Consider the following 23449-nt stretch of genomic DNA (forward strand, 5'->3'; position numbering starts at 1 on the left):
ATACTATGCAAAACGTATTGAAACAACCAGTTCTTTATTTACCCTTGAAAGATCACAAGTAACCTACCCTTGTGGGCACTCTTATTCAAATAGCAAATATATATAATTACATTATAATATATAAAAAATAGCAAAATGTATGTCAAATGAATTTCATCTAGAGGTGGCACCAAGGGCGCAATATTATCTGGAACCGCCACTGTTTACTGTGCAAGACCCAACCTAAACACCTGGTGGCAGCAAACCACAAAACTTTGACATTGTTTATCTTGGTTAGCTCTTCCTCCCAACTTCAATTCCTTTTAAAACACTTGTGTAGAAGATTTAGAAGACAAATGTCTTCAGTTGAAAACCATGTGTTTTATGTCTCATCATACTTGTACATATGTAGATCTGCACAGTAGTGACATTTTCATGGACGAATGAATGAGGAACCCCTGCTTAGTGAATCGGTTCGACTGAATCATTTAAAAGAATCATTCCAAAAGAACAACTCGCGAATCAGTCATCACGACTCCACAGGCGCTCGCGCGTCTTCATGAGGAGAACAGGAGCATCTTTACTCACTTCTGCAGCAGTTTGTCAAACATTTCCTCTCAGGCTTGTTTCTACGACTTTTAGACTGCACAGCTTGCAGCCGCAAACACACTTGAGGATTAAAAACAACCGACACAAGAAGAAAATCCAGCGCTTTTACAGAGACTCACTCAGATATAAGAGGATGAAGTTATCATACACAGTTTTTCTCCTGCTGAATTTCTTATCATTGCACGACTGTAATGATGCAGCGCAGGTGAGTATACGTGCATATTTATAATTATATGAATATTTATGTAACATAATTAATAACTACAATATTCATATAATTATTAAATTATAATGTAGGCTAAATAATAAATTATATTAGTACATCTGGTAATCAAACAGTTGGTGGTTGCCATTGACTTCCGTAGTATTTCTTTTCCTACTGTTTGGTCCTTCAAAATTCTTCAAAATATCCTATTTTGTGTGCAACATAAGAAAGCAACTCATACAGGTTTGGAACGACATGAGGGTGAGTAAATGATGACAGAATTTTCATTTTTGGGTGAACTATCCCTTTAATGCATGACATCACCCACAACATCTGGCCTTGATCGTTCATGTGTGCCGCTTAAGCTAACGTTTAGTGGGAATGTTCCTTGCGATCGTTTTGGATGTCCAATATCTCCTCCATATATGAGCTTGTGTTTGAGCGAATCTGTAATTTAGGGATAACTGCTTGCCATCAAACTGTAACCAGGTGCTCGGTTGGTTGCTTAACTCATGCTCTTTTTTACCTCAGGGTTGTATGGATAAGCACCGAGTGATGGGGATACTGCGTCAAATGGAGAAGGTTCTTAAAGGACAGGAGATCCGATTCACAGAAGGGCTTCGGATTATGAAGTCCAAGCTCACCAACCTTCAGAACTCACTGTCCAAGCTCCCACAAGCAGAGCAGTCCTCATGTAAGTGCCGTAACACATGACACATTCATACATCTCGTTATATCAATAAACTCTGTGAATGTGAAGTTTCTTCTTTCCTAAATGTAGGCCTACATGTTTATTTCTGACTTACTGATTCCACATAGAGCAGGTGTGTTTGATGTCATTCAGGCATCTGGAGTTGCTGGCGTCATAGTTATAAAACATACATCAAAGCGGAATATGAAAGATGTAAATCTGCAGGCTGCTTCAGATTTGAGGCCAGCGCTGTTATTGTTTTATAACTAAAACGATCAAAAATAGCTTTCAGTAAAGCTGACATGTAAAAAAATAAATATTAGATGAAACACTAAAAACTTAAAAAACTTTAAATAAAAAAAACTGAATAAAATAATGTAGGATTTCACTCAGAAATTGCTAGTAAATTTGACAAATAATTACAAAAAGACTACGAGAAATTGAATTGAATTAAACATGAAATGTTCAAGTACAAAGACTAAAATAATATTTTCTTGTCAAATTTACTCTAATAATCGGTTTTATTTACAGCTTTTAAAAAAATCATTTTTTTTACCATTTAATAGAAATAATTGAAGTTTTGAATTGAAGTAATAAAATTACTAAAACTAAAACTGACATAAAATAAAATAAAGCTAAATAGAAGTATTAAAAATATAACATGAAATTACTAAGACGTAAACTAAAATTAAAATGCCAATTTACAATGTAAATATAAAAGCTATTATTTAATAAACACTGAAATAGTCTATAAATAATACAAAAAAAATTTAACAAATTAATAAATAAATATGCAAGCTGCCCTTAATTGGAAGATGACAATTCTTAAGGTGCAGTCACATTTAGCCTTGCTCTGCAAAATGTTGCTATTGACAATGGACAGTGGGCCTTTTTGCATTGAAAATGTACCTCAAAGTTCACTAATGTAAATGTGTACTTCAGTGTATTTCAGTATTTATCATTCAACTGAAAAACATTGAAAAAGTATTCATGCATTTCCAGTGAACATAAAAACTCTGCACCTCTAGCACCACCAAACAAAATTGAGAAAATATTGATTGTTCTCAAACAGGTCTCCAGACAGGTCAGAGTCAATGTTGCTGCATTAAGATGCAAACAGAGCATTGTTATGATAGTGTTTTTGCATATTAAGCTAGGATAGGAGAAAATATTTGACCACCGAAATAAAAAAAAGCTACACTTCATTTAAATATGGTGTCTGACTAAAGTCAGACTAAAGTCTTTTTTGTAATCAGGAAAATGAATTCTAAATGAAACTGAAGGGTCTTGAGTCATACACTTTCTTATGTATTTGCGCTCGGCAAAATGGGTTTGTTGAATGAAAGAGCTTGTGTCTGTTGGCGACAAAAGTATCCAGTCAATAAAAAATTTGTTTTTGGAAAGTAATTCTTGCATAGAGGATTTATTAATCCTAATAAACGAGCCTCAGAATTCCAACAAATCAAAGATCTCTTGAATTCTATTTGTATTTTATAAGCATGAAATGACTTCCTTCCTTTAAAATCAGTGGTCTGGCTGCTGCTTCAGGTTTGGAAAGGAGTCCAAGCTCTGGATTACGCTCAGCACTCTACAGATGATGTGAACGGGTCGGATGTGTAGCTGTGTCATTTGGCCCAAGCTACTGCACAGTTCATGAACCAGGGTTGGCGGCAGGAATGATCAAGAGTTACTTTGGCATTTGTAGCAGTCAGTGCTTGACAGGATCAAATTAAGTAGATTCTTTGAGAAACTCATCAGATTGTGAAATCTTAATTGTAAAAAAAAAAAGTATATATATATATATACACACACACACACACACACACACACCACTTTAAAAATATATATACTTTTTTTTATTAATAATCCAACATGCATTAGTTGTTTCCATATTACATAAGACAGATATTTTGGAGATATTTAAGATAAAAAAAAAACAGTATTACTTTAGTTTCAATCAGATACTATTATAGTTTTTATTGATATTTAATATATATATATATACTGTGTAATATATATACTTTTTTTTATTAATAATCCAACATGCATTAGTTGTTTCCATATTACATAAGACAGATTTTGGAGATATTTAAGATAAAAAAAAAAAACAGTATTACTTTAGTTTCAATCAGATACTATTATAGTTTTTATTGATATTTAATATATATATATATATACTGTATATATATATTAATTGTTTTACTTTACCTTGAAATTTTACGTTTTAGTAACTTTGTTGTGTGTTTTTGTCAAGTCTATAGTTTTCATTAATTTAATTTCAGTTTCAGTTATTTTAATGCAAAAAGGTCAACTAAATGAAAATGAGAAATATTGCCTTGGCAATACATTTTTTTAATATATATATTTTTTTATTTTAGAAAAGGTTTATTTTAATTAATTAAATTATTTATTTATTTAGGTTTTGGCTATACAAATTCTGGCTTTAACTAGAAAACTTAGAAATAAGAGGTTTTGATTATTTGAAGACATTTCAGAATTTGAATGTACAAAACATTTTTTCTTTTTTGGTGCATGGATTGGCACAGTTAAACGGAATGTATATTAGTAAAGAATATAGAATCAATTTCAATTTACCTTAATTAGCCATAAACAACATACAAGCACCAGGCCTTGTTTTTCTGTACGGTCCATGTGGTATTGTTCGCCTATTCTTAAGCTGTCTGTATAAAATGAGGCATTTCCCATCTTTTCCCATGACAGTTCCCACATTCAGTAACACATGCCTGCCTTCAAGCAATATATCCAAGCATTTCAGCATGCGTGATTCTGTCCCTCATGTAACCCTGTTCTACTCTGACATTTCCCTCTCTTTATGTCTTGTTTGTCCTCTCATGTCATCTTTAGCCCAATCCTCATGTCCACCTCTGGAATCGTTTTTTTAATACTCCCTTTTTATTTTAAAATATAATAGTATTATCACACTTTATTATTTTGTTTATTATTTTAATTGAAAAAACTAAATAAATAAAGTGAAATAATATTATTATCACTATTATTAATTTATTTTTTATAGTTATATATGTGCAGTGTGAGGACCAAACCAAATCTCCAGGTGCTCTTATGAAAACCAGGCTGAAAAACTTGATTATAGTATATAGTTTCAGCAATTTTTTATGTGCCTTTATCATTTTTATTTTTTTATATATTTCTGTTTAGCCTTATTTTTATTACATTTTTTGTTTTAATAATTTTAGTACTTCATCTTACGCTTATGCCAATGCAACATACTGTACTAATATTTATATTTAATCTCTGCTATATTTTAATGAACAAAAATTATTTTTAATAGTGTTAGTTAGCAATAACACTAATGTGAAGATAATTGAGGTGTAAGGTTCCTTATTTAAGGAAATAAGTACTCAAATAAATAAACCCAAATAAAATGGAATAAAAACTAGCAAAAAGACCCAAAAAACACAACAAAATAACTGAAACTTTAAATAATTAAAATAAAAAATGAATAAAAACTATAATAATATCTCAATGATACTAAAATAGCACTGCATAATTTTGTAGAAAAACAAAGGTAAAGCTTTATAAAAAGGTTTGTTAACATTAGTTAACTGCATTAGCTAACATGAACTAATAATGAACAGATTTATCTTTATAGTTATCGTTCTTGGTGTGAACGGGGCTTTAGAGTTCTGCATAATTAAGGGCGTGGCCACTTGAGTGACAGGTGCATTGCCGCTGCTGTCACCGCCGTCGAGCTAGGTGGGTGTGGCTTCAGCAACCAGCTCCCGCCTCTTTGCCCATTTTCGATTATCTGGGAGTGACGCGCAGCTAAGATGGCGACGGCTGGCTCCGCCTACTTTAGGCTTCAAAAACACTCTTCGGAAAACTACGGGTGACGTCACGGGCACTACGTCCATGTTTTTATACAGTCTATGCTCATCCCTCAGTTTTTGCCACTTAACCCTATGACTTTCACATGATACACATAAGGACACAAAATAAAGACTTTGTAACAGAAATAATGACAATTACAAACACAAAAGGAAAAAGTCCAGAACATATGCATAATGGTACACTCTAAAAAATGCTGGGTTAAATATAACCCATTGAAAATTTGTGTCTAAATGCAAAACATCTAAAAGGTACTAAAACATTTTCTTTATGCCAAATATAATTTATTTAAGTTTATATTTTAGTGTCATATTTCATCCCAAAATCAAAAGGAAAAAAAATTGAATAAGTAATAATAATAATAATAATAATAATAATAATGCATTTTGGCTATAGCATTTTAACATTTTCATAACAATTAAGCACATCACCCCCATTTTAATTAATGTAATGTGAAATATACTGTATATCTATATATTAATTATATTTATGTTTATTTTTAATTTGTTTATCCATAACAGGAATTATCTTCACTTATTTCTTAACGCAATTCTCTTCAGTTATTTCACATTAATGTTATTGCTAACTAACTTGTTTTTGTCAATTAAAATATAGCAGAGATAAAATATAAATATCAAATATAAAAATATATGTTATTATTACTATGTTGACTTGGCAACTAACTTAAAAAATGTAAGTTTGTAGTATTAAAATGATTTAAACCAAAACTGCAATAAAAATAAAGCTATAAATAGAAAAAGAAAAAAATATAAATGCACATAAAAAATTACTGAAACTAAAATAAAAAAATGAATAAGTACCATAATAGTGTATAAATAATACTAAAATAACACTGCTTCACATATCAGCTTTTGAGTCCTGAAAGTGCAAGTCTGTATATGTGTATGTATCCTTATCATAATGCATTGAACTGAACTCAAATTGTCTGAACAATCATCAGAATATTTTTGAAAACATTTACAAATCATCCAAACCAGATACCTGACCACAGCATTACTTACATCACTACTCTTTTATTACAGAAATAACCACAAATCAAATCAAAAGAATGTGGCTTCAGTGATCAATGCATCAGCTCTTTAGGGATCTCTCCCTTAACATGTGTGGCTAACAGCGCTCTTATCTGCTCATCTCTGGCTTCTTCTGTCCACGGGCCTCACAAGCATGCTCTCACTGTCCATTACAGATATTTACAGCAGCGGCAGTAAATTCCCATCCAGAGCAGATGGAGGTTGCCGCCCGCAGCTGCTGCAGACAGATGTTGCGTGGCACAGTAGCTGTTGTAAACCTAATCGACCTCACAAGCGTTTATGATTAGGGACACAAAGCTGCGCGCGGGATACTGTGAATGTGACAGCGGCCGTTTGAGAGAAGCCGCTCAACATTCCCTTCCTCCGTTTCGCCACTCCATTGTTAACATTCCAGCAGATCGGTTTCGTTTTACTGTGCCATTCTGTACAGGAAATAGGGAAGAATGTGGGCTCGTTTAACTCCTTCAACAATACAGGTGCTTTCCATGGACACATAATCCTCAGCTCTGTACAGACACGGAGATAAGGATCTGGGACATTTCAACTATTTCTTTCATTCGGCCTTAATTAGGATTGCAAATCCATGATAAAGACGGTATTCCAGATAATACAACAAGTGGCTTTACAAAACAAAACCATTCAGGGTGAATCTCATGAAACCAGACATGTTTGGGTCATTTTCACCCTAAAATCAAAAGAAGATTAAGATTTTTTTTTTGCTTTGTGACATTATTTTCATGGCAACCCCATAAAATAAAATTTAAAAAATAAATAAATAAATAAACATTTGATTATACATCATGGTAAAACATTTTTTTTTTACTGGCTTTAGTTTATGTTGAATTAAATCATCGATTTAAGTTGGATTAAAAAAAACTCATTGTATTACTTTTTTACTGTTCCATTTTTTTTTTCATAATAAATGCTATATAAAGACCTATAAAGTATAAATAATAAAAATTGCAAAAGATAAAACAGAATAAGCTTTACAAGCATCTCATGAAAACAAACATTCTTGGGTCATATTTCACCTCAAAATGAAAAGAAAATTGTTTGCACTGTGACATTATTTTCATGACAACACATTTCCCCCATTCTCATTACTGTAAAAATTATATCAAATATAATAGAAATTGTATATTTGCAAATGTATGTATATTGCATATTGCCTTTGATTTATGTTGCATTAAATCATTGATTTAAGTTGGTTAAATTATTGTATTGCATTTTTTTACTTTAATTTTAATTCCATCAAATATTACTATAAAATAATTATAAAGAAAAATGAAAATTGCAACAACAAAAAAACACCTACACACAACAGATCCGGGTTCATTATGGTAATATAAATGTCATATGATCCATTTTCTGTATGCCAAATATGTTTTAATTTCTCATTTTAAGATTAGTTGCATTAGGCCAACATTTATTTGGGATGATTTGCCATCAAAGCTGTTTGTTGTGAACTGTAACATCATTGATCTCAGCTCCTCAGAGAACAAACACTGGTCTGCACTATAAGGCTGTTGTCTTTCACACAGATGTGAGTGTGTGCGCCAGTAACCCGTGTCAGAACGGCGGCACCTGTGTGGAGGCTCTGAACCAGTACAAGTGCACCTGTCCACACAACTGGAGCGGCAGTCAATGTCAATACCAGACGCAGACAGGTCTGTGTTCCTTTAATCTCTTCTGTATGTGTCAACGGCAGACGGAACATATTCATTAGGGGTGGGTGATATCACAAAAATATCATATCACGATTTTTTCAGGAAGGAACCCACGATCTTACCATGATTCTTTTTCATGTTCGTTTTTTAAAGGGATCGTTTTTCTGTCATCATTTATTCCCTCTCAAGCTGTAGCAAATCTGTATGAGTTTCTTTCTTCTGCTGAGCACAAAAGGAAGATATTTTGAAGAATGTTGGTAATCAAACCAATCCATTGACATCCATAGTATGAAAAAAAAATAGTATGGAAGTCAATGGCTAACAGCAACTGTTTAGTTACCAATCAGTCTTGGGGAAAGTTAATACACTGCAATATTGCGTTACTCCCTAAAAAAGTAACTAATTAAATTACTTTTATGGAAAGCAATGCGTTACGTTACTTTTGCGTAACGTTTTCTCATCTGGGCTGGGCTTGCTTCTTTATTGCTTGCTTTTGATATAAAAAAGTTATCTTTTTGGCAAATGTAAAAGCATTTGAAAAAGTGAAATGGATACGGAAATGTCAATTAACGTCTGTACAGTAGAGGGCGCAGCTCAAACTAATGCCATTCTGGATTGCATTAACAATAGGACACAGGAGAAGAAAGTAAAAAAAACAACAAATAGTGATGGGAAGTTCGGATCATTTTACCGACTCGGACCTTTGAGTCTCGTTCAGCAAAATGAACAAATCTTTTTTCGAGTCATTTCGTTCATTTTAGCTAAATATAATTAAAATGTTACGTGTTACTTCCCTAACACGTCTACTACTTACGCAAACGTTGATCACACTACAAACAATACAAAACTGCTATAAGAAACAGAAAAGATGAATTCATTGTTTACCTGGGTCTTCAGTCTATGATTAGCTCACTTCACCTCTTATCTGACAAGTCTTCGGGTTTGAGTCGTTCGTTCATCACGTGACAGCCCCATACGCTTTAAACCAATGCAGTCTGAGCCGGAAAGAGAATTGATTAGTTCATCTCTCGAGTCTTTCGAATCGTTCGTTCTTTTGTGACAGCATTGAGAAATTAGTTCATTTACAAGCTTCCTTACAAACGGGTGCATAGTTATTATTATTATTATCATCATTATTATAATTATTATTTACACTTACAGTTACGTGATGCGTTTCTGGTCTCAAATTGTAGCTTTTTACTTCTTACAGTTTATAAATGTGTGACTTTCTGTCATTATGGTTCTTTTCCATAACACTGAATGTTGTAACAAAGGAAATAAAGAGTTGGTTATTATTATTAAGTCTCTTTCCGGCTCAGACTGCATAGGGTAAGCTTATGGGACTGTCACGTGATGAACGATCGACTCGAAAAACCCGAAAACTCAAGAGATGAACTAATCAATTCTCTTTCCGGCTCAGACTGCATTGGTTAAACTTATGGGGCTGTCACGTGATGAACGAACGACTCGAAAAACCCGTAGACTCGAAACAGGTGAACTACTTGACTAATTCCAGTACAGAACCTATAGGATGTTGTGCATGCGCGACTGAACGAATCACTCCCCGAGACGAGTTATCTGCCCACAAATGTTATGTTTATCTAAAGTCATTTTTGATTATTAGTATGGTTTTTGTAAGCACTCACTCCTGTTTTCTCTCAACATGGGGACAGGAGATCTGTCAGTCAATAAATTGGAAAACAAAGTACCTGCTGTTACTTATTTGAAAAAGTAACTCGTTACTTGTAATGCGTTACCCTCAACGCTGTTACAAACATTCTTTGATTAGTTTGATTAGAAGAATGTGGATTTCCTCAGGCTAACAATACTAAATCGTCAGATCACCCACCCCTAATATCAACCACACATTCATGCCTAAAAATGAAAAACCCACTAATCATTAGTGGCGACTTTTGCATGTGCAACACACATTTTCAGCAGAAAAGGCAAAAAATACTTAAAACTTAAAAATAGCAGCTGCTAGTAGTGAAGCATGACACACTTCACCTTTAACCTGTGTTCCGGTCTATAAATGAAAGCATGCGTGTGAATGTTTGTGTGTGTGTTTGTGGGAGGTTAAGCCTCCTCTTTTCCATTTCCTCTCTCTGTCTCTGTCAGCGCCTCCGGAGTGGAGCGTCATGAATGACCCGGCCTTCAGCCGTAAGCCTCGCTGTGCCAAAGTGGACCGAGCTCAGCACTGCAGCTGTGACGCTGGCTTCCACATGAGTGGCACCTCAGACAACAGCATCTGTCAGGGTGGGTCCATCAAACAACCACATGTGACCCAGTTTTAAGTAGCACAGGACTTTTGCATGTGCAACACACATTTTCAGCAGAAAAGGCAAAAAATACTTAAAACTTAAAAATACCAAATGCAGCTGCTAGTAGTGAAGCATGACACACTTCACCTTTAACCTGTGTTCCGGTCTATAAATGAAAGCATGCGTGTGAATGTTTGTGTGTGTGTTTGTGGGAGGTTAAGCCTCCTCTTTTCCATTTCCTCTCTCTGTCTCTGTCAGCGCCTCCGGAGTGGAGCGTCATGAATGACCCGGCCTTCAGCCGTAAGCCTCGCTGTGCCAAAGTGGACCGAGCTCAGCACTGCAGCTGTGACGCTGGCTTCCACATGAGTGGCACCTCAGACAACAGCATCTGTCAGGGTGGGTCCATCAAACAACCATATGTGACCCAGTTTTAAGTAGCACAGGCAGGCCAGGATTGGCTAATCAGGAGCACCGGGAGGATTCCCGGTGGGCCGGTCTATTTTTTGGCCGTGAGGGCCGGTGTTGTCATGCCACTGGGTTGAACTATGCTGTTTCTAGGCTGCCTGCACTCATAGCAGCCCCACTGTTTTTATTTATTTTCTCGCAGGCCATATTATTATTTTCACCAGATCATATCAGTAACAAATACTCAACTGATAACTAAAATAGACTGTGATAACTAATCATTATTTTTGCGCAAATCGTTGTTTTATTTGTGAACATAGACGTTTGAAGAAAGCTTTAAGACCAAGCGGAATTCTCTGCCGGCTGCTCCCGCTTCACAGCGAGCGGGACTCGCGTTAACTCCACCCTTCACCATCCGCTTTTTTATTTTACTAAACCAGTTTGGGCGAATGCAAACAACTTATTGATCATGAGCCCAACATTTAGCACGGCAGGAAAACATTGAATCTACCTGAGGGAAGACGTCTTTCATTGGAAGTTAATGCTATTAAATAGAGAGGGGAAAAAATGCATTGCAAAAAAATAAATAAATACTTCTTGCGTAGGCTATTCTTAAACTTGGACCTCATTATTGAAGTAAAATCCAAGCACCAGAAGCGGCCCACACACACTAAAGTTTTCTTTAATTGAAAAATATGCATTTTCATTCATTCAAAGGCTATAGTTGCAATAATATTTTAGATCAAAACTTGAAGTGCTATTGTTTTAAAAAAAATGCTTGATTGACTGACGTTTCATAGACCTTCAGTTGTTACATTTTCAAATTTCATGCCATTTGTAATTTCACAGTATTTTCACCTCCTCAATTACACGTGTGAAGTCACAATTCTATAATGGTGCAATTTACTCAGGCCAATGACATTTTTTGTATGACATTTAAAATTATTTTTAAAATAATTGTACATAGCCTAAATAGGTTAAGCAAAACAATTGTGATTATTTCTGAGAACTTTTTAAATGCAGGCAGACTTAGGCCTACATTATGGTACAGTACAAATATTTGGAACATCCCTTATCCTGTCCCTTATTTTCTACAAGAATAAACGCTATTTTCTTAAAGAATAAGATAAATAATCACAATTGTCCCTTATTTTCCATTTCTTATGTTAATCGGCAATGATGACGTAATTATCTTTTGACTCCACTGACAGCGGAACTTTGCTCAAAAAAAATAAAAAAGTCATTGTTGGAGATATGCGAGCAAAAAATAATAGATAAAAAAATGCATAATAGAAAGTGCAAAGGCGGTCACAAACAAAACAAAAAAAACAAAGTGGGCCGGTCTAAGGCATGAAACTCCAGAGCTGAAAATGAGTCCCACTCCGGCCCTGAGCACAGGTATATTTGTTGCAACAGCCAACAATACATTGTATGGGTTAAAATTATCGATTTTACTTTTATGCCAAAAATAATTCGGATATTAAGTAAAAATCATGTTCCATGAAGATATTTTGTAAATGTCCTACTGTAAATATATCAAAACTTAATTTTTGACTAGTAATATGCATTGCTAAGAACTTCATTTGGACAACTTTAAAGGTGATTTTCTCAATATTTTGATTTTTTGAAGCCTCAGATTCCAGATTTTCAAATAGTTGATACATACATCAATGGAAAGCTTATTTATTCAGCTTTCAGGTGATGCATACATCGCAATTTGCAAATATTGACCCTTATGACTGGTTTTGTGCTCCAGGGTCACATATAAGGATTCTAGTAGAGATCTCAGGATGCATTAAAGCAATAAGCCGCTGGAGGCTGTCTATTACTAGTAAATGCTAAATGTATTATTAACAGTAATTATAAGATGACACTTAATAAGGGCCACTTTTACATGTCAGATCAGGTTAAAATAACTCTTTTAAGTCAGAGATTTTCAAACTTTTTTTATCAGCCAAATCCCTTTGACCTAAAATATTTACATATTTTAAACATTTAATATTATAAACAGTTAACATTTCAATAATTTAACAACACATTTGCATGTTCACAGTTCTCGATTAATGGTCATATGACATGTAGGTAAACAAATAAAATATTCCATATTTAGTAAGTGTTTCATTTTGATTGTTTTCTTTAATTATTAATTTTTAATTATAATTTGACATGTTTTTTTTAATGATTAGCTTAATTATTAACAGTAGGGTACAACAAGCACATTTATTAGGCACATTTTACAATTTTCAGTTTTGTTCAAGGTATTTAAATGATTTTTTAAAGGCACAATAATTGATAAGGTGCATTATTATAAATAAATAACTGACTTTTCCATTTGTTGACATGACATTGTTTGATTCTGATGGTGTTAACATCACCAATCAAACCAGCATATTTCAAATTATGATATTAATAATATCATATAATGGAAAATCATATTTATTGTTACTACTATAAAGCCATATTAAATTATTATGGGATCTCTTTCAAAACTTTCAGAATCTTTACCTTTTTTAAAAAAAAAATCTGTATTTTTAGTGATTGATTTAGACAAGTATTAACTTAGATGTTATGCAAAACATTACTTCAGGATTTGTATTTGTATCAATGCATGATTTTTAAACAAAACAAACCACTTTTATGATTTATTTTCCCACAAAATGTGTTGTGCATTTTCTGCAATTATACACTATATGAGTAGTTTTCCTGTAAGGGATAGTTCACCCAAAAATGAAAATTCTGTCATTAATTACTCGCCCTCATGTCGTTTCAAACCCGTAAGACCTTCGTTCATCTTCAGAACACAAATTAAGCTATTTTTGATGGAATCTGAGAGCTGTCTGACCCTGCATAGACAGCAACACAACTGAAATGTTCCCAGGTCCAGAAACGTAGCAAGGAGATCTGTAAAATAATCCATGTGACATCAGTGGTTCATCCGCAATTATACAAAGCTACGAGAATACTTTTTGTGCACAAAAGAAAAAGAAAAAACAACTTTATTCAACAATTCGTCTCCTCCGGATCACCCCGGTGTCATTTTGGAGAATATCCACAGAACGTAAATAACGTATGCTGTTCTGTGTCAGCTGCGTCATGCCGAAGTATTCTCGTAGTTTCGTATAATTGCGGTTGAACCCCTGATGTCACATGGATTATTTTACAGATCTCCTTGCTACGTTTCTGGACCTGGGAACATTTCAGTTGTGTTGCTGTCTATGCAGGGTCAGACAGCTCTCAGATTCCATCAAAAATATCTTAATTTGTGTTCTGAAGATGAACGAAGGTCTTACGGGTTTGAAACGACATGAGGGCGAGTAATTAATGACAGAATTTTCATTTTTGGGTGAACTATCCCTTACAGGAAAACTACTCATATAGTGTATAATTGCAGAAAATGCACAACACATTTTGTGGGAAAATAAATCATAAAAGTGGTTTGTTTTGTTTAAAAATCATGCATTGATACAAATACAAATCCTGAAGTAATGTTTTGCATAACATCTAAGTTAATACTTGTCTAAATCAATCACTAAAAATACAGATTTTTTTTTTAAAAAAGGTAAAGATTCTGAAAGTTTTGAAAGAGATCCCATAATAATTTAATATGGCTTTATAGTAGTAACAATAAATATGATTTTCCATTATATGATATTATTAATATCATAATTTGAAATATGCTGGTTTGATTGGTGATGTTAACACCATCAGAATCAAACAATGTCATGTCAACAAATGGAAAAGTCAGTTATTTATTTATAATAATGCACCTTATCAATTATTGTGCCTTTAAAAAATCATTTAAATACCTTGAACTATTTTTGATGGAATCTGAGAGCTGTCTGACCCTGCATAGACAGCAACACAACTGAAATGTTCCCAGGTCCAGAAACGTAGCAAGGAGATCTGTAAAATAATCCATGTGACATCAGTGGTTCATCCGCAATTATACAAAGCTACGAGAATACTTTTTGTGCACAAAAGAAAAAGAAAAAACAACTTTATTCAACAATTCGTCTCCTCCGGATCACCCCGGTGTCATTTTGGAGAATATCCACAGAACGTAAATAACGTATGCTGTTCTGTGTCAGCTGCGTCATGCCGAAGTATTCTCGTAGTTTCGTATAATTGCGGTTGAACCCCTGATGTCACATGGATTATTTTACAGATCTCCTTGCTACGTTTCTGGACCTGGGAACATTTCAGTTGTGTTGCTGTCTATGCAGGGTCAGACAGCTCTCAGATTCCATCAAAAATATCTTAATTTGTGTTCTGAAGATGAACGAAGGCCTTACAGGTTTGGAACAACATGAGGGTGAGTAATTAATGACAGAATTTTATCCCTTTAAGGTGTGCCTTTAGCCCTGTTGTAGCTTCTATTTAATTTTCTTGTCTCATTTCCTTTCTGTCACTGTCTCTTGTCAAATCCACACATGTAATCACATGTTGTGCCCAGATGTGAATGAATGTGAGGTGTATAAGGCTGACCGTGGAGGGCCTCTGTGTGGCCACGCCTGTGTAAATGTCCCGGGATCGTACCACTGCTCCTGTCCCACCGGATATAAGCTGCTCGCTGATGGACGAAGCTGTGAGGGTGAGTGAGAAACGCTCACACACTCTTAAATATAAGGGTTGAGAATAGTGGTGTTTTACAGCCTGTTGTCTCAGGACAGTAAGAAATAGTTCAACTAAAAATAAATGTTTTTTACTCACCCTCATGTCGTTCCAAACCCGTATGACGTCTTTGCTGAAAGGCCATCTATTTTTAGTGGTTTGAATGTGAATCTGAAAAAGCGACAGGCAGGGCATACTCTGTGAAAGACATTTGGACACCTTACAAAGACCTGCAGGGGTAAATGAAGTGGGTAGATGAAGACAAATAGTGAGGATGTGGAAGAGAAGTGCTTGAGTCTGGTTTTCGCTGGCGGGTGAGCGTGATTTCACCAAGTACAACATGTTCCTGGATCAACATCCTTGTTGATCCTGGAACAACATTCCAATCAACCAATCAGAATTGAGATATAACTTTTCAGGAAATATCAGTTTTAGGCTTACAATCAGGGTTAGGTGCTTGTCTTACTTGGCAAAATCACGGTGACCTTGGCTGGTGAGTCTTAGGAACATTTGGAGAACAAAAGTGAGAGAGATCTTTTGGCTGATCATCCAGCAGTGTTGATATGAATCAATCGTGCAAATAAAATAAAACTATATAAAAAAATTAAACAATTTCAGTAGTAGCATGAATAAATAAATACATACATACATACATACTGTACATACATACATAAAGTATTTGACCTCACTAATGAACTCGATTTTCGTGACCCATCCCTAATTTTTATTTAGTGTAAGTTTGATTTTTAAATTAAAGGGTTAGTTTACCCAAAAATGAAAATTAGCCCATAAATTACTCACCCTCAAGTCATCCTAGGTATATATGACTTTCTTCTTCCAGTCAGAGTTATATTAAAAATTATCTTTGATCTTTCAAACTGTTTAATGCCACTCAGTGGGTGTTGCATGCATCAGTCCAAAAGAAGTTAAATAAAAATCGCCCATCCATAAAAAAAAGTGCCTCACACGGCTCCGGGGGGTGAACAAAGGCCTCCTGTAGCGAATCGATGCATTTTTGTAAGAAAAATATCCATATTCAAAACTTAATAATCACTTTAATGTAGCTTGCGCCAACAGTTGTACACGGAAGCAGCTCCGGGAGGATGATGTAAGATGTCGGCGTTGCGCATGCGCCGGTGAGTCTCGTGAAAACCAACGTTTGTTTACAGGAGCAAAGGAAGCAAAGTTTCCTTACTTTAGCAAAGGAAAACCAGTCTCCTCTTGGCTTATATCGAAATCCTCCGACATTCTTCTTTACAAATCCTCGTTTTGTACTTCTAATAAGTGGCCGTTGTTTTGTTTTGATCTCTCCGCTGCGCTTCCTTCCAAGTTCGTCACTTCTGAGCGGCGCATGCGCAGCGCTGACCTCATACGTCATGCTCCCGGAACTGCTTCTGTTTACAACAGTGAGCGCAAGCTAGATTCAAGTGATTATTACGTTTTGAATATGGATATTTTTCTTACAAAAACGCATCGATTAGCTACAGAAGGCCTTTGTTCACCCCCCGGAGCTGTGTGAGACACTTTTTTTTTTTTGGATGGGCGCTTTTTTTTTAACTTCTTTTGGACGGATACATGCAACACCCACTGAGTGGCATTAAACAGCTTGAAAGATCAAAGGCCATTTTTAATATAACTGCGACTGGATTCGTCTGAGGAAGAAAGTCATATATACCTAGGATGACTTGAGGGTGAGTAATTTATGGGCTAATTTTCATTTTTGGGTGAACTAACCCTTTAAGGGGTCTTGTTGTATTGTTTGTATGTATTTTCAAATTTAAAGCTGTTCATTTGTTTGTGTCTGCCACGCAGTGTTGCCAAGTTTTGGAATTACTACTTTAACACTGTTCCCGCGGGTTGTTCTTCAGGTCCGCAGGTTGAAGCGACCCCAATAACATGATATTTATCCCCTGAGATGCGAATTTTACCAGGGGAACCCAGCAGAAAAGCGTGTATTACACCCCCCGAAACGCAATTGGGCTAGTTTTGAGTATAAATTAGGCGGATTTTGGTGTGAAAACCTGGCAAACTTGCTGCCAGGTTTTCAAAAAAGCAAAAAATAATATAAGCAAATAATAATATCATTCTGATATGTTTTGTATTTCCTTCCTGAACAGTTTAATTGCTGTTTGCTACTTTGTATTAGTAACTTCTTGTGTAGCCAACTATGATTTTAAACAGCAGATTACCTTTCTAGTTGAAATTCTGATTATCTTAAAATTGTAAATAAAATAAAATATGTATAATTTTATTCTAAGATAATCAGAATTTCAAATAGAAAGTAATCTGTAATTTCTTCCACCTGGCCAATGAAACCCTTTCTATAAAACAGAAAATTAAAAAAAATATTAAATTAAATACAAAAAAATTATAAATAAATTGTTTTATTTTATTCTGCCAGGTGGAACAAATTTAGCTTTAATACAGGAGTTTCAGGAGTTAACTATGTGTTTATAGAGCAGATAATTTTCTAGTTGAAATTATGATTATTTTAGAATACAATTATAAATAAAATATTTATCATGTACATTAATAAAAAAAACTGAAAATAATCTGCGAGTAATTTCTTACAATTGGTGAAGGAAAATAATAAATAAAATAAAATAAAAAGCATTTAATTGGGCAGGTGAAAGAAATGTGGCTTGATTACAAATGTTTGTATATATACAGCAAATAGACGGTAACAAAGATAGCAATATACAGTATACATAAAATAAGGTATGAAGGCAATATGCAAATACTAATAATTCATGCATGTAAAATTTATGCAAATAACTTGCATGAACTTGTAAGTAATGTTATGGAGTGTTGGATGTGCAATGACATGGGTCCATACAGAAAATGTAAACAAGAGATAGAAATTTTAAATAACAATAATTCTAGAAATATATTTTAAGGACACATCAACTTTAGATCAGGGCTATTCAACTAGCTTCATTTGAGGGCCGGATTATGGAACTGAAGATTTGAAGGGGACCAAGGGGGTGGGGGCCATCCCGATCTCTTTCTGGGGGGGCCTATAAAATTTGAAATTAAATTGAAATGCATATTCAACAGTAAAATGAACTAATATTACCAACACCAAGATCTATAAAAGGTTAACACAGTGCTGTCTGTCAATCAATTTAAAAATTATGATTTAATCCCACATTTTCCTGTAATTAATCATGATTCATCGCATATTTATATATGTATATTGTCATAATTTCACACTGAACCTCCAAATTAATGTAGAAACAACATAAAGATTGTATATTTTAAATACGTGTTTAATGGCATCTTTTTACTAAGTAGCCTATTGTTAATGAAGTACTGATACCAATACTGCTACTGCTGTCTCTACTAAATGCACTTTCTTTCAATTTTACCTATTAATTATAGCCATTCAACATTACAGTATAATTGAAAGCCATTATTTTTAACATTTAATAGGCTCTGAAATATATAACATCTTTCAATTTAAGTGATTTTAAAACAATCTTCACATAAACTATAAATTGTATATGCATAAACGATATTGGTTCATTTGTATTCAAGCTACAAAGGTTAATCAGAGACTAGAGCAGTCGAGTGATTTCTCTTTTTCTTTTGTTCTTCGATTTACATCAATGACAGACTTCAGCGCTGTCTCTTTAAAACCTGATGACGCGGATCTGACACATCCGATTTTCTCCAAACTCTTTACGGTCATTTAAGACTTTGTAACCCAGTTAAGACCAAGTTTATGAGGTAACTCGCCAAAACCGTGCATTTTGACATAATTGTGTGTGTTTTTGTCAGTTGAAGCGCTACTGGCACGCTGTCTGAATTAGTGCAAAAACATCTGAAGGCATATACTTCTCCCTCGGGCCGGATGAAGATGATTGGTGGGTCGGATTTGTAACAGGTGATGCTGTTACAATGATGATCTAACACATAAATCACGTCTACCATCACAGAACTGTACGCAAATGCCCTCATGTAGCCAGCATTTCAAACTCTCTATTTCAAACTCTTCTCTTCCACTCTATTATTCCTCCCCTCTCTGACTCTAATGTCTCCCTCTCCTCCGGGCGCTCCAGATGTGGATGAATGTCTTACACAACAGCACAACTGCAGCCGTGGCACCACCTGTATCAACACCGGAGGAGGTTTCCAGTGCGTTAACCCCGAGTGTCCACGCTCGCACGGCAACGCCAGCTACGTCAAGACATCACCTTTGTGAGTGAGCATACAGCACACCTGATGACCTACTGCATACAACTCCACTGGAACCTGCTTTACTAACGAGTAAACGCCACACAGGAGACTTGACAACTGATTCCAATAGAGCAGGTTACTAAACTAGCAACACTACTCTAAGAATACAATGCATGCACAAATATAGGCTAAAATAGTCACATTTTAAAGAGATAAAACCCATTTAATACATATTGATAGTTTCAACTATTTCTGAGTGATAAAAGATAGAGAATCATAGAGAAAAGTAGAGTGTGATTTGACTGGATCATGAAAAGTGAATGGAAATCTGAAAAAAATGTGAAATGTGAAAAAGGACATACTAAGTCATAATTATGGGATAAAAGTTAGAATTATGATATACTTTAGCAAACACACATGTCTGTCTTCTGGAGTCCTTCACAGCACTGGGGGCCATGAATGCCTCCTCTAAATCACTTGCCACTTGCTTGCGGTGTAATTAAAGTGGGTTACAACCATTTGTTTTTCTTGCATGACACTTTTATGCTTGTTTATTATGCAAGCTGTTTTTAAGCTGTGAATGGGCCCTTTGTGTCCTGCTAAATGCAAGAAGCTGTGATCTGTTTAGTAAGTCACTAAACCTTACAGGCACACATGCAGCTTGGTAAAAGCACCAGAAATACATAAAAGCATAACTGTGGCATGGTTCATGTTAGGATGCTATTCATATTGAATATATGAATACTGAAAATAAACTGTAAGGAGATTGATTACTGTTAAACGTCTGCCTACCTTTTAAGCAGGTACTGGAAGTGTTTTCAAGGTTTAGCTGGTTAGCATGGTCCAGTTAGTCTCTGCTGGTAGATGCTGGTAACTACACTACCTGGAAGCAAAAATATTTCAGTCATTTAAATACAGAAGCCTATTTCCGCCACATAAGGGGGACAAAAAACATTCTTTACCAAATGTTTTGCACAATTATTATTGTTAGATTAAAATGTGTAATTATGAGAGAAAAAGTCCAAATTATTAAAATTATTAGAACAAAATTATGCAATTATTAGAAACAAGTCATAAATACGACATACTAAGTCATAATCATGAGATAAATGTTGGAATTATGACATACTAAGTCAATTATAAATCAAAATTATGAAATGTAAAAATGTACATACTAAATCATGATTATGAAATGAAAACAGAATTGACATAGTAAGTCATAATTATGAGATAAATGTCAGAATTATGACAAAGCAAGTCATGATAATAAATCAAAAGTGTGACAGAAATCTAAATTATGAGATTAAAAGTCAAAATTATGACATACTAAGTCTCATAGTTGTGACTTTTCAATTTCATCTCAATTATGACTTAGATTGTTTAATTTGGATTTATCTCATAATGACATACAACGTCATACTTATGAGATAATTCAGAATTATGACATACTAAGTTATAATTATGAGTTGAGTCAGAATTATGATTTGCTAAGTCAGAATTATGAGATAAAAGTTAGAATTATGACACACTAAATCAAAATGATTAGATACTAAGTCAGAATTATGAGATAAGTCAAAATTATTAGATACTAAGTCATAATTATGAGATGAGTCAGAATTATGACATGCTAAATCAGAATTATGAGATAAAAGTTAGAATTATGAGATACTAAGTCAGAATTATGAGATGAGTCAGAATTATGAGATAAAAGTTAGAATTATGACACACTAAATCAAAATGATTAGATACTAAGTCAGAATTATGAGATAAGTCAAAATTATTAGATACTAAGTCATAATTATGAGATGAGTCAGAATTATGACATGCTAAATCAGAATTATGAGATAAAAATTAGAATTATGACATACTAAGTCAGAATTATGAGATAAAAGTTAGAATTATGACACACTAAATCAAAATTATTAGATACTAAGTCAGAATTATGAGATAAGTCAAAATTATTAGATACTAAGTCAGAATTATGAGATAAATCAAAATGATTAGATACTAAGTCATAATTATGAGATGAGTCAGAATTATGGCATACTAAGTCAGAGTGATGAGATAAAAGTTAGAATGATCACATACTAAGTCAGAATTATGAGATGAGTCAGAATTATGACATGCTAAATCAGAAGTATGAGATAAAAGTTGAAATTGACACACTAAGACATTATATTAGTCAGAATTATAAGTCATAATTATGACATACTAAGTCATTAGGAGTTCAAATTTATGTAATCAGTCAAAATTGTCAAAACATGTAAAAATCATCATTTTGACTTCAATTTGATCTCAATTATGGCTTAGTATGCCATAAGTTTGACTTTATATAATTATGATGTAGTATGTCAATTACATTTTTTTATCTCATAATTATGACATTAAATGACAAAGAATTATTTTTTCTTATGCAGTGGAAAGGGGCTTCCAAAAGTAGCCGTGGATTCTGAAAGATTCTTTTGCAAGCAACATATAAATCACCAATATTTCATTATTTAATAGTATTTAGTTTTTTTATCGTTTTTTCATTTGTTTTTTACAATGTTTTTTTCATTCTTAAAAATGTGTAATGGGATAATCACTAAAGTAAAGTTCTTGGGACTGTGTGGGTGTTCTTGCTTATTAAAGTAGGTTTTGGAACAGATCTATAGTGTTTCAAGCTCAATTAATGATGTAAAGTACTTTTTTGCCCTCTACCGCAGCCAGTGTGAAAGGAATCCCTGTCCCATGGAGAGCCGCTCCTGTCAATTTGCCGCTAAGACCATTTCTTACCACTACCTGTCTCTGCCGTCCAACCTGCGCACCCCGGCCACGCTGTTCCGCATGGCCACCGCTACGGCTCCGGGTCGGCCGGGTCCGGACAGCCTTCGCTTTGGCATCGCAGGCGGAGGTGACGCCCGCAGCATGTTCGTGATGCAGCGCTCAGACCGTCAGACCGGAGAGCTGATCCTGGTCCAGCCGCTGCGAGGCCCGCAGGAGTTCAGCGTGGAGGTGGAGATGTCCGAATACGCCGACCGCACCTTCCAAGCCAAACATCTGGCGCGGGTCCACCTTCTGATTTCACCCTACGAGTTCTGAAGAGGCAGGTCGCTGTCTAAATTGAGTGTTGATGTTTAGACTTGAAGAGGAAAGAATGTTTTCCTTGTTGCTAAAGCTGAATGATAGAGTTGTTCTCAGATGCGGCTCGATTTTGAAGCAGGGATAGCGCAAAACTGTAAGATATGGAAAGTACAGTGGAAAGTCACGCTTATGTGGAAGTGAAATAATGATTTTTATGGCAATAACTAAAGAAAACAGTTGATACATTTGTGGTTAAAGGTGAAGTGTGTAATTTTTCACTTTCTCTTGATACTGTTTAATAAACTTCTGTGCAGGATCAATCAAATTTAAAACTTTTAAAGACATTTTAAGAGCTGCACAATGAAATGAATGCTGAGTGTCCAAACAGAACAAACCACAGATTATTTGACTAATTAAAGCACTCGCATTTATTTAATTAAATTATATCCATTTAAAGTTTAATAATCACATTAGGCTATTTTATGTCCTCTTTTTCCATCCACAAATTTAAGACATTTTAAAATGATAATTAAGACTTTAGTTTTTTTTTACTTTAAATTTAAGCCTTGACACTTTTGCCCTGTTCGTCTGTCAGTCAACTTCTAGCTCAACCAGTGGCGTGAGTTTGGGGGCGGGACTACCTGTTTTTTTTTTTACGTTACATCACAAAAATGACACACTTGACCTTTGACAAACCATTTCACAAATCTCATTCAAAAATTACAGTAATAGCCAAATGTGAAACATACAAGGTTGTTTCTTTTAAATGTGTTTAACAATATAGGTTGATTCAAGTGGAAAATAGTAAAGTGAAGTGTATAATGGATATGAAAGGAAAAACGAGTTGCGAATGCTGGGAA

General features: G+C 34.5%; 1 protein-coding gene across 1 annotated transcript; it reads left to right on the plus strand.

Annotated features, from left to right (window-relative positions):
• Window positions 1-557: 557 nt before the first annotated feature.
• Window positions 558-22802, plus strand: LOC107597673 (fibulin-7-like). Its single transcript, XM_016288839.1, has 8 exons — window positions 558-793; window positions 1325-1487; window positions 4350-4377; window positions 7871-8070; window positions 10189-10326; window positions 15190-15327; window positions 19409-19547; window positions 22232-22802. Exons 1-8 carry the CDS (start codon window positions 722-724, stop codon window positions 22605-22607), a joined length of 1254 nt encoding a protein of 417 aa, XP_016144325.1. The 5' UTR covers window positions 558-721; the 3' UTR covers window positions 22608-22802.
• Window positions 22803-23449: the final 647 nt, after the last annotated feature.

Source organism: Sinocyclocheilus grahami, unplaced genomic scaffold, assembly GCF_001515645.1.
Source record: "Sinocyclocheilus grahami isolate Dianchi unplaced genomic scaffold, SAMN03320097.WGS_v1.1 scaffold234.1, whole genome shotgun sequence".
NCBI lineage: Eukaryota > Metazoa > Chordata > Actinopteri > Cypriniformes > Cyprinidae > Sinocyclocheilus > Sinocyclocheilus grahami.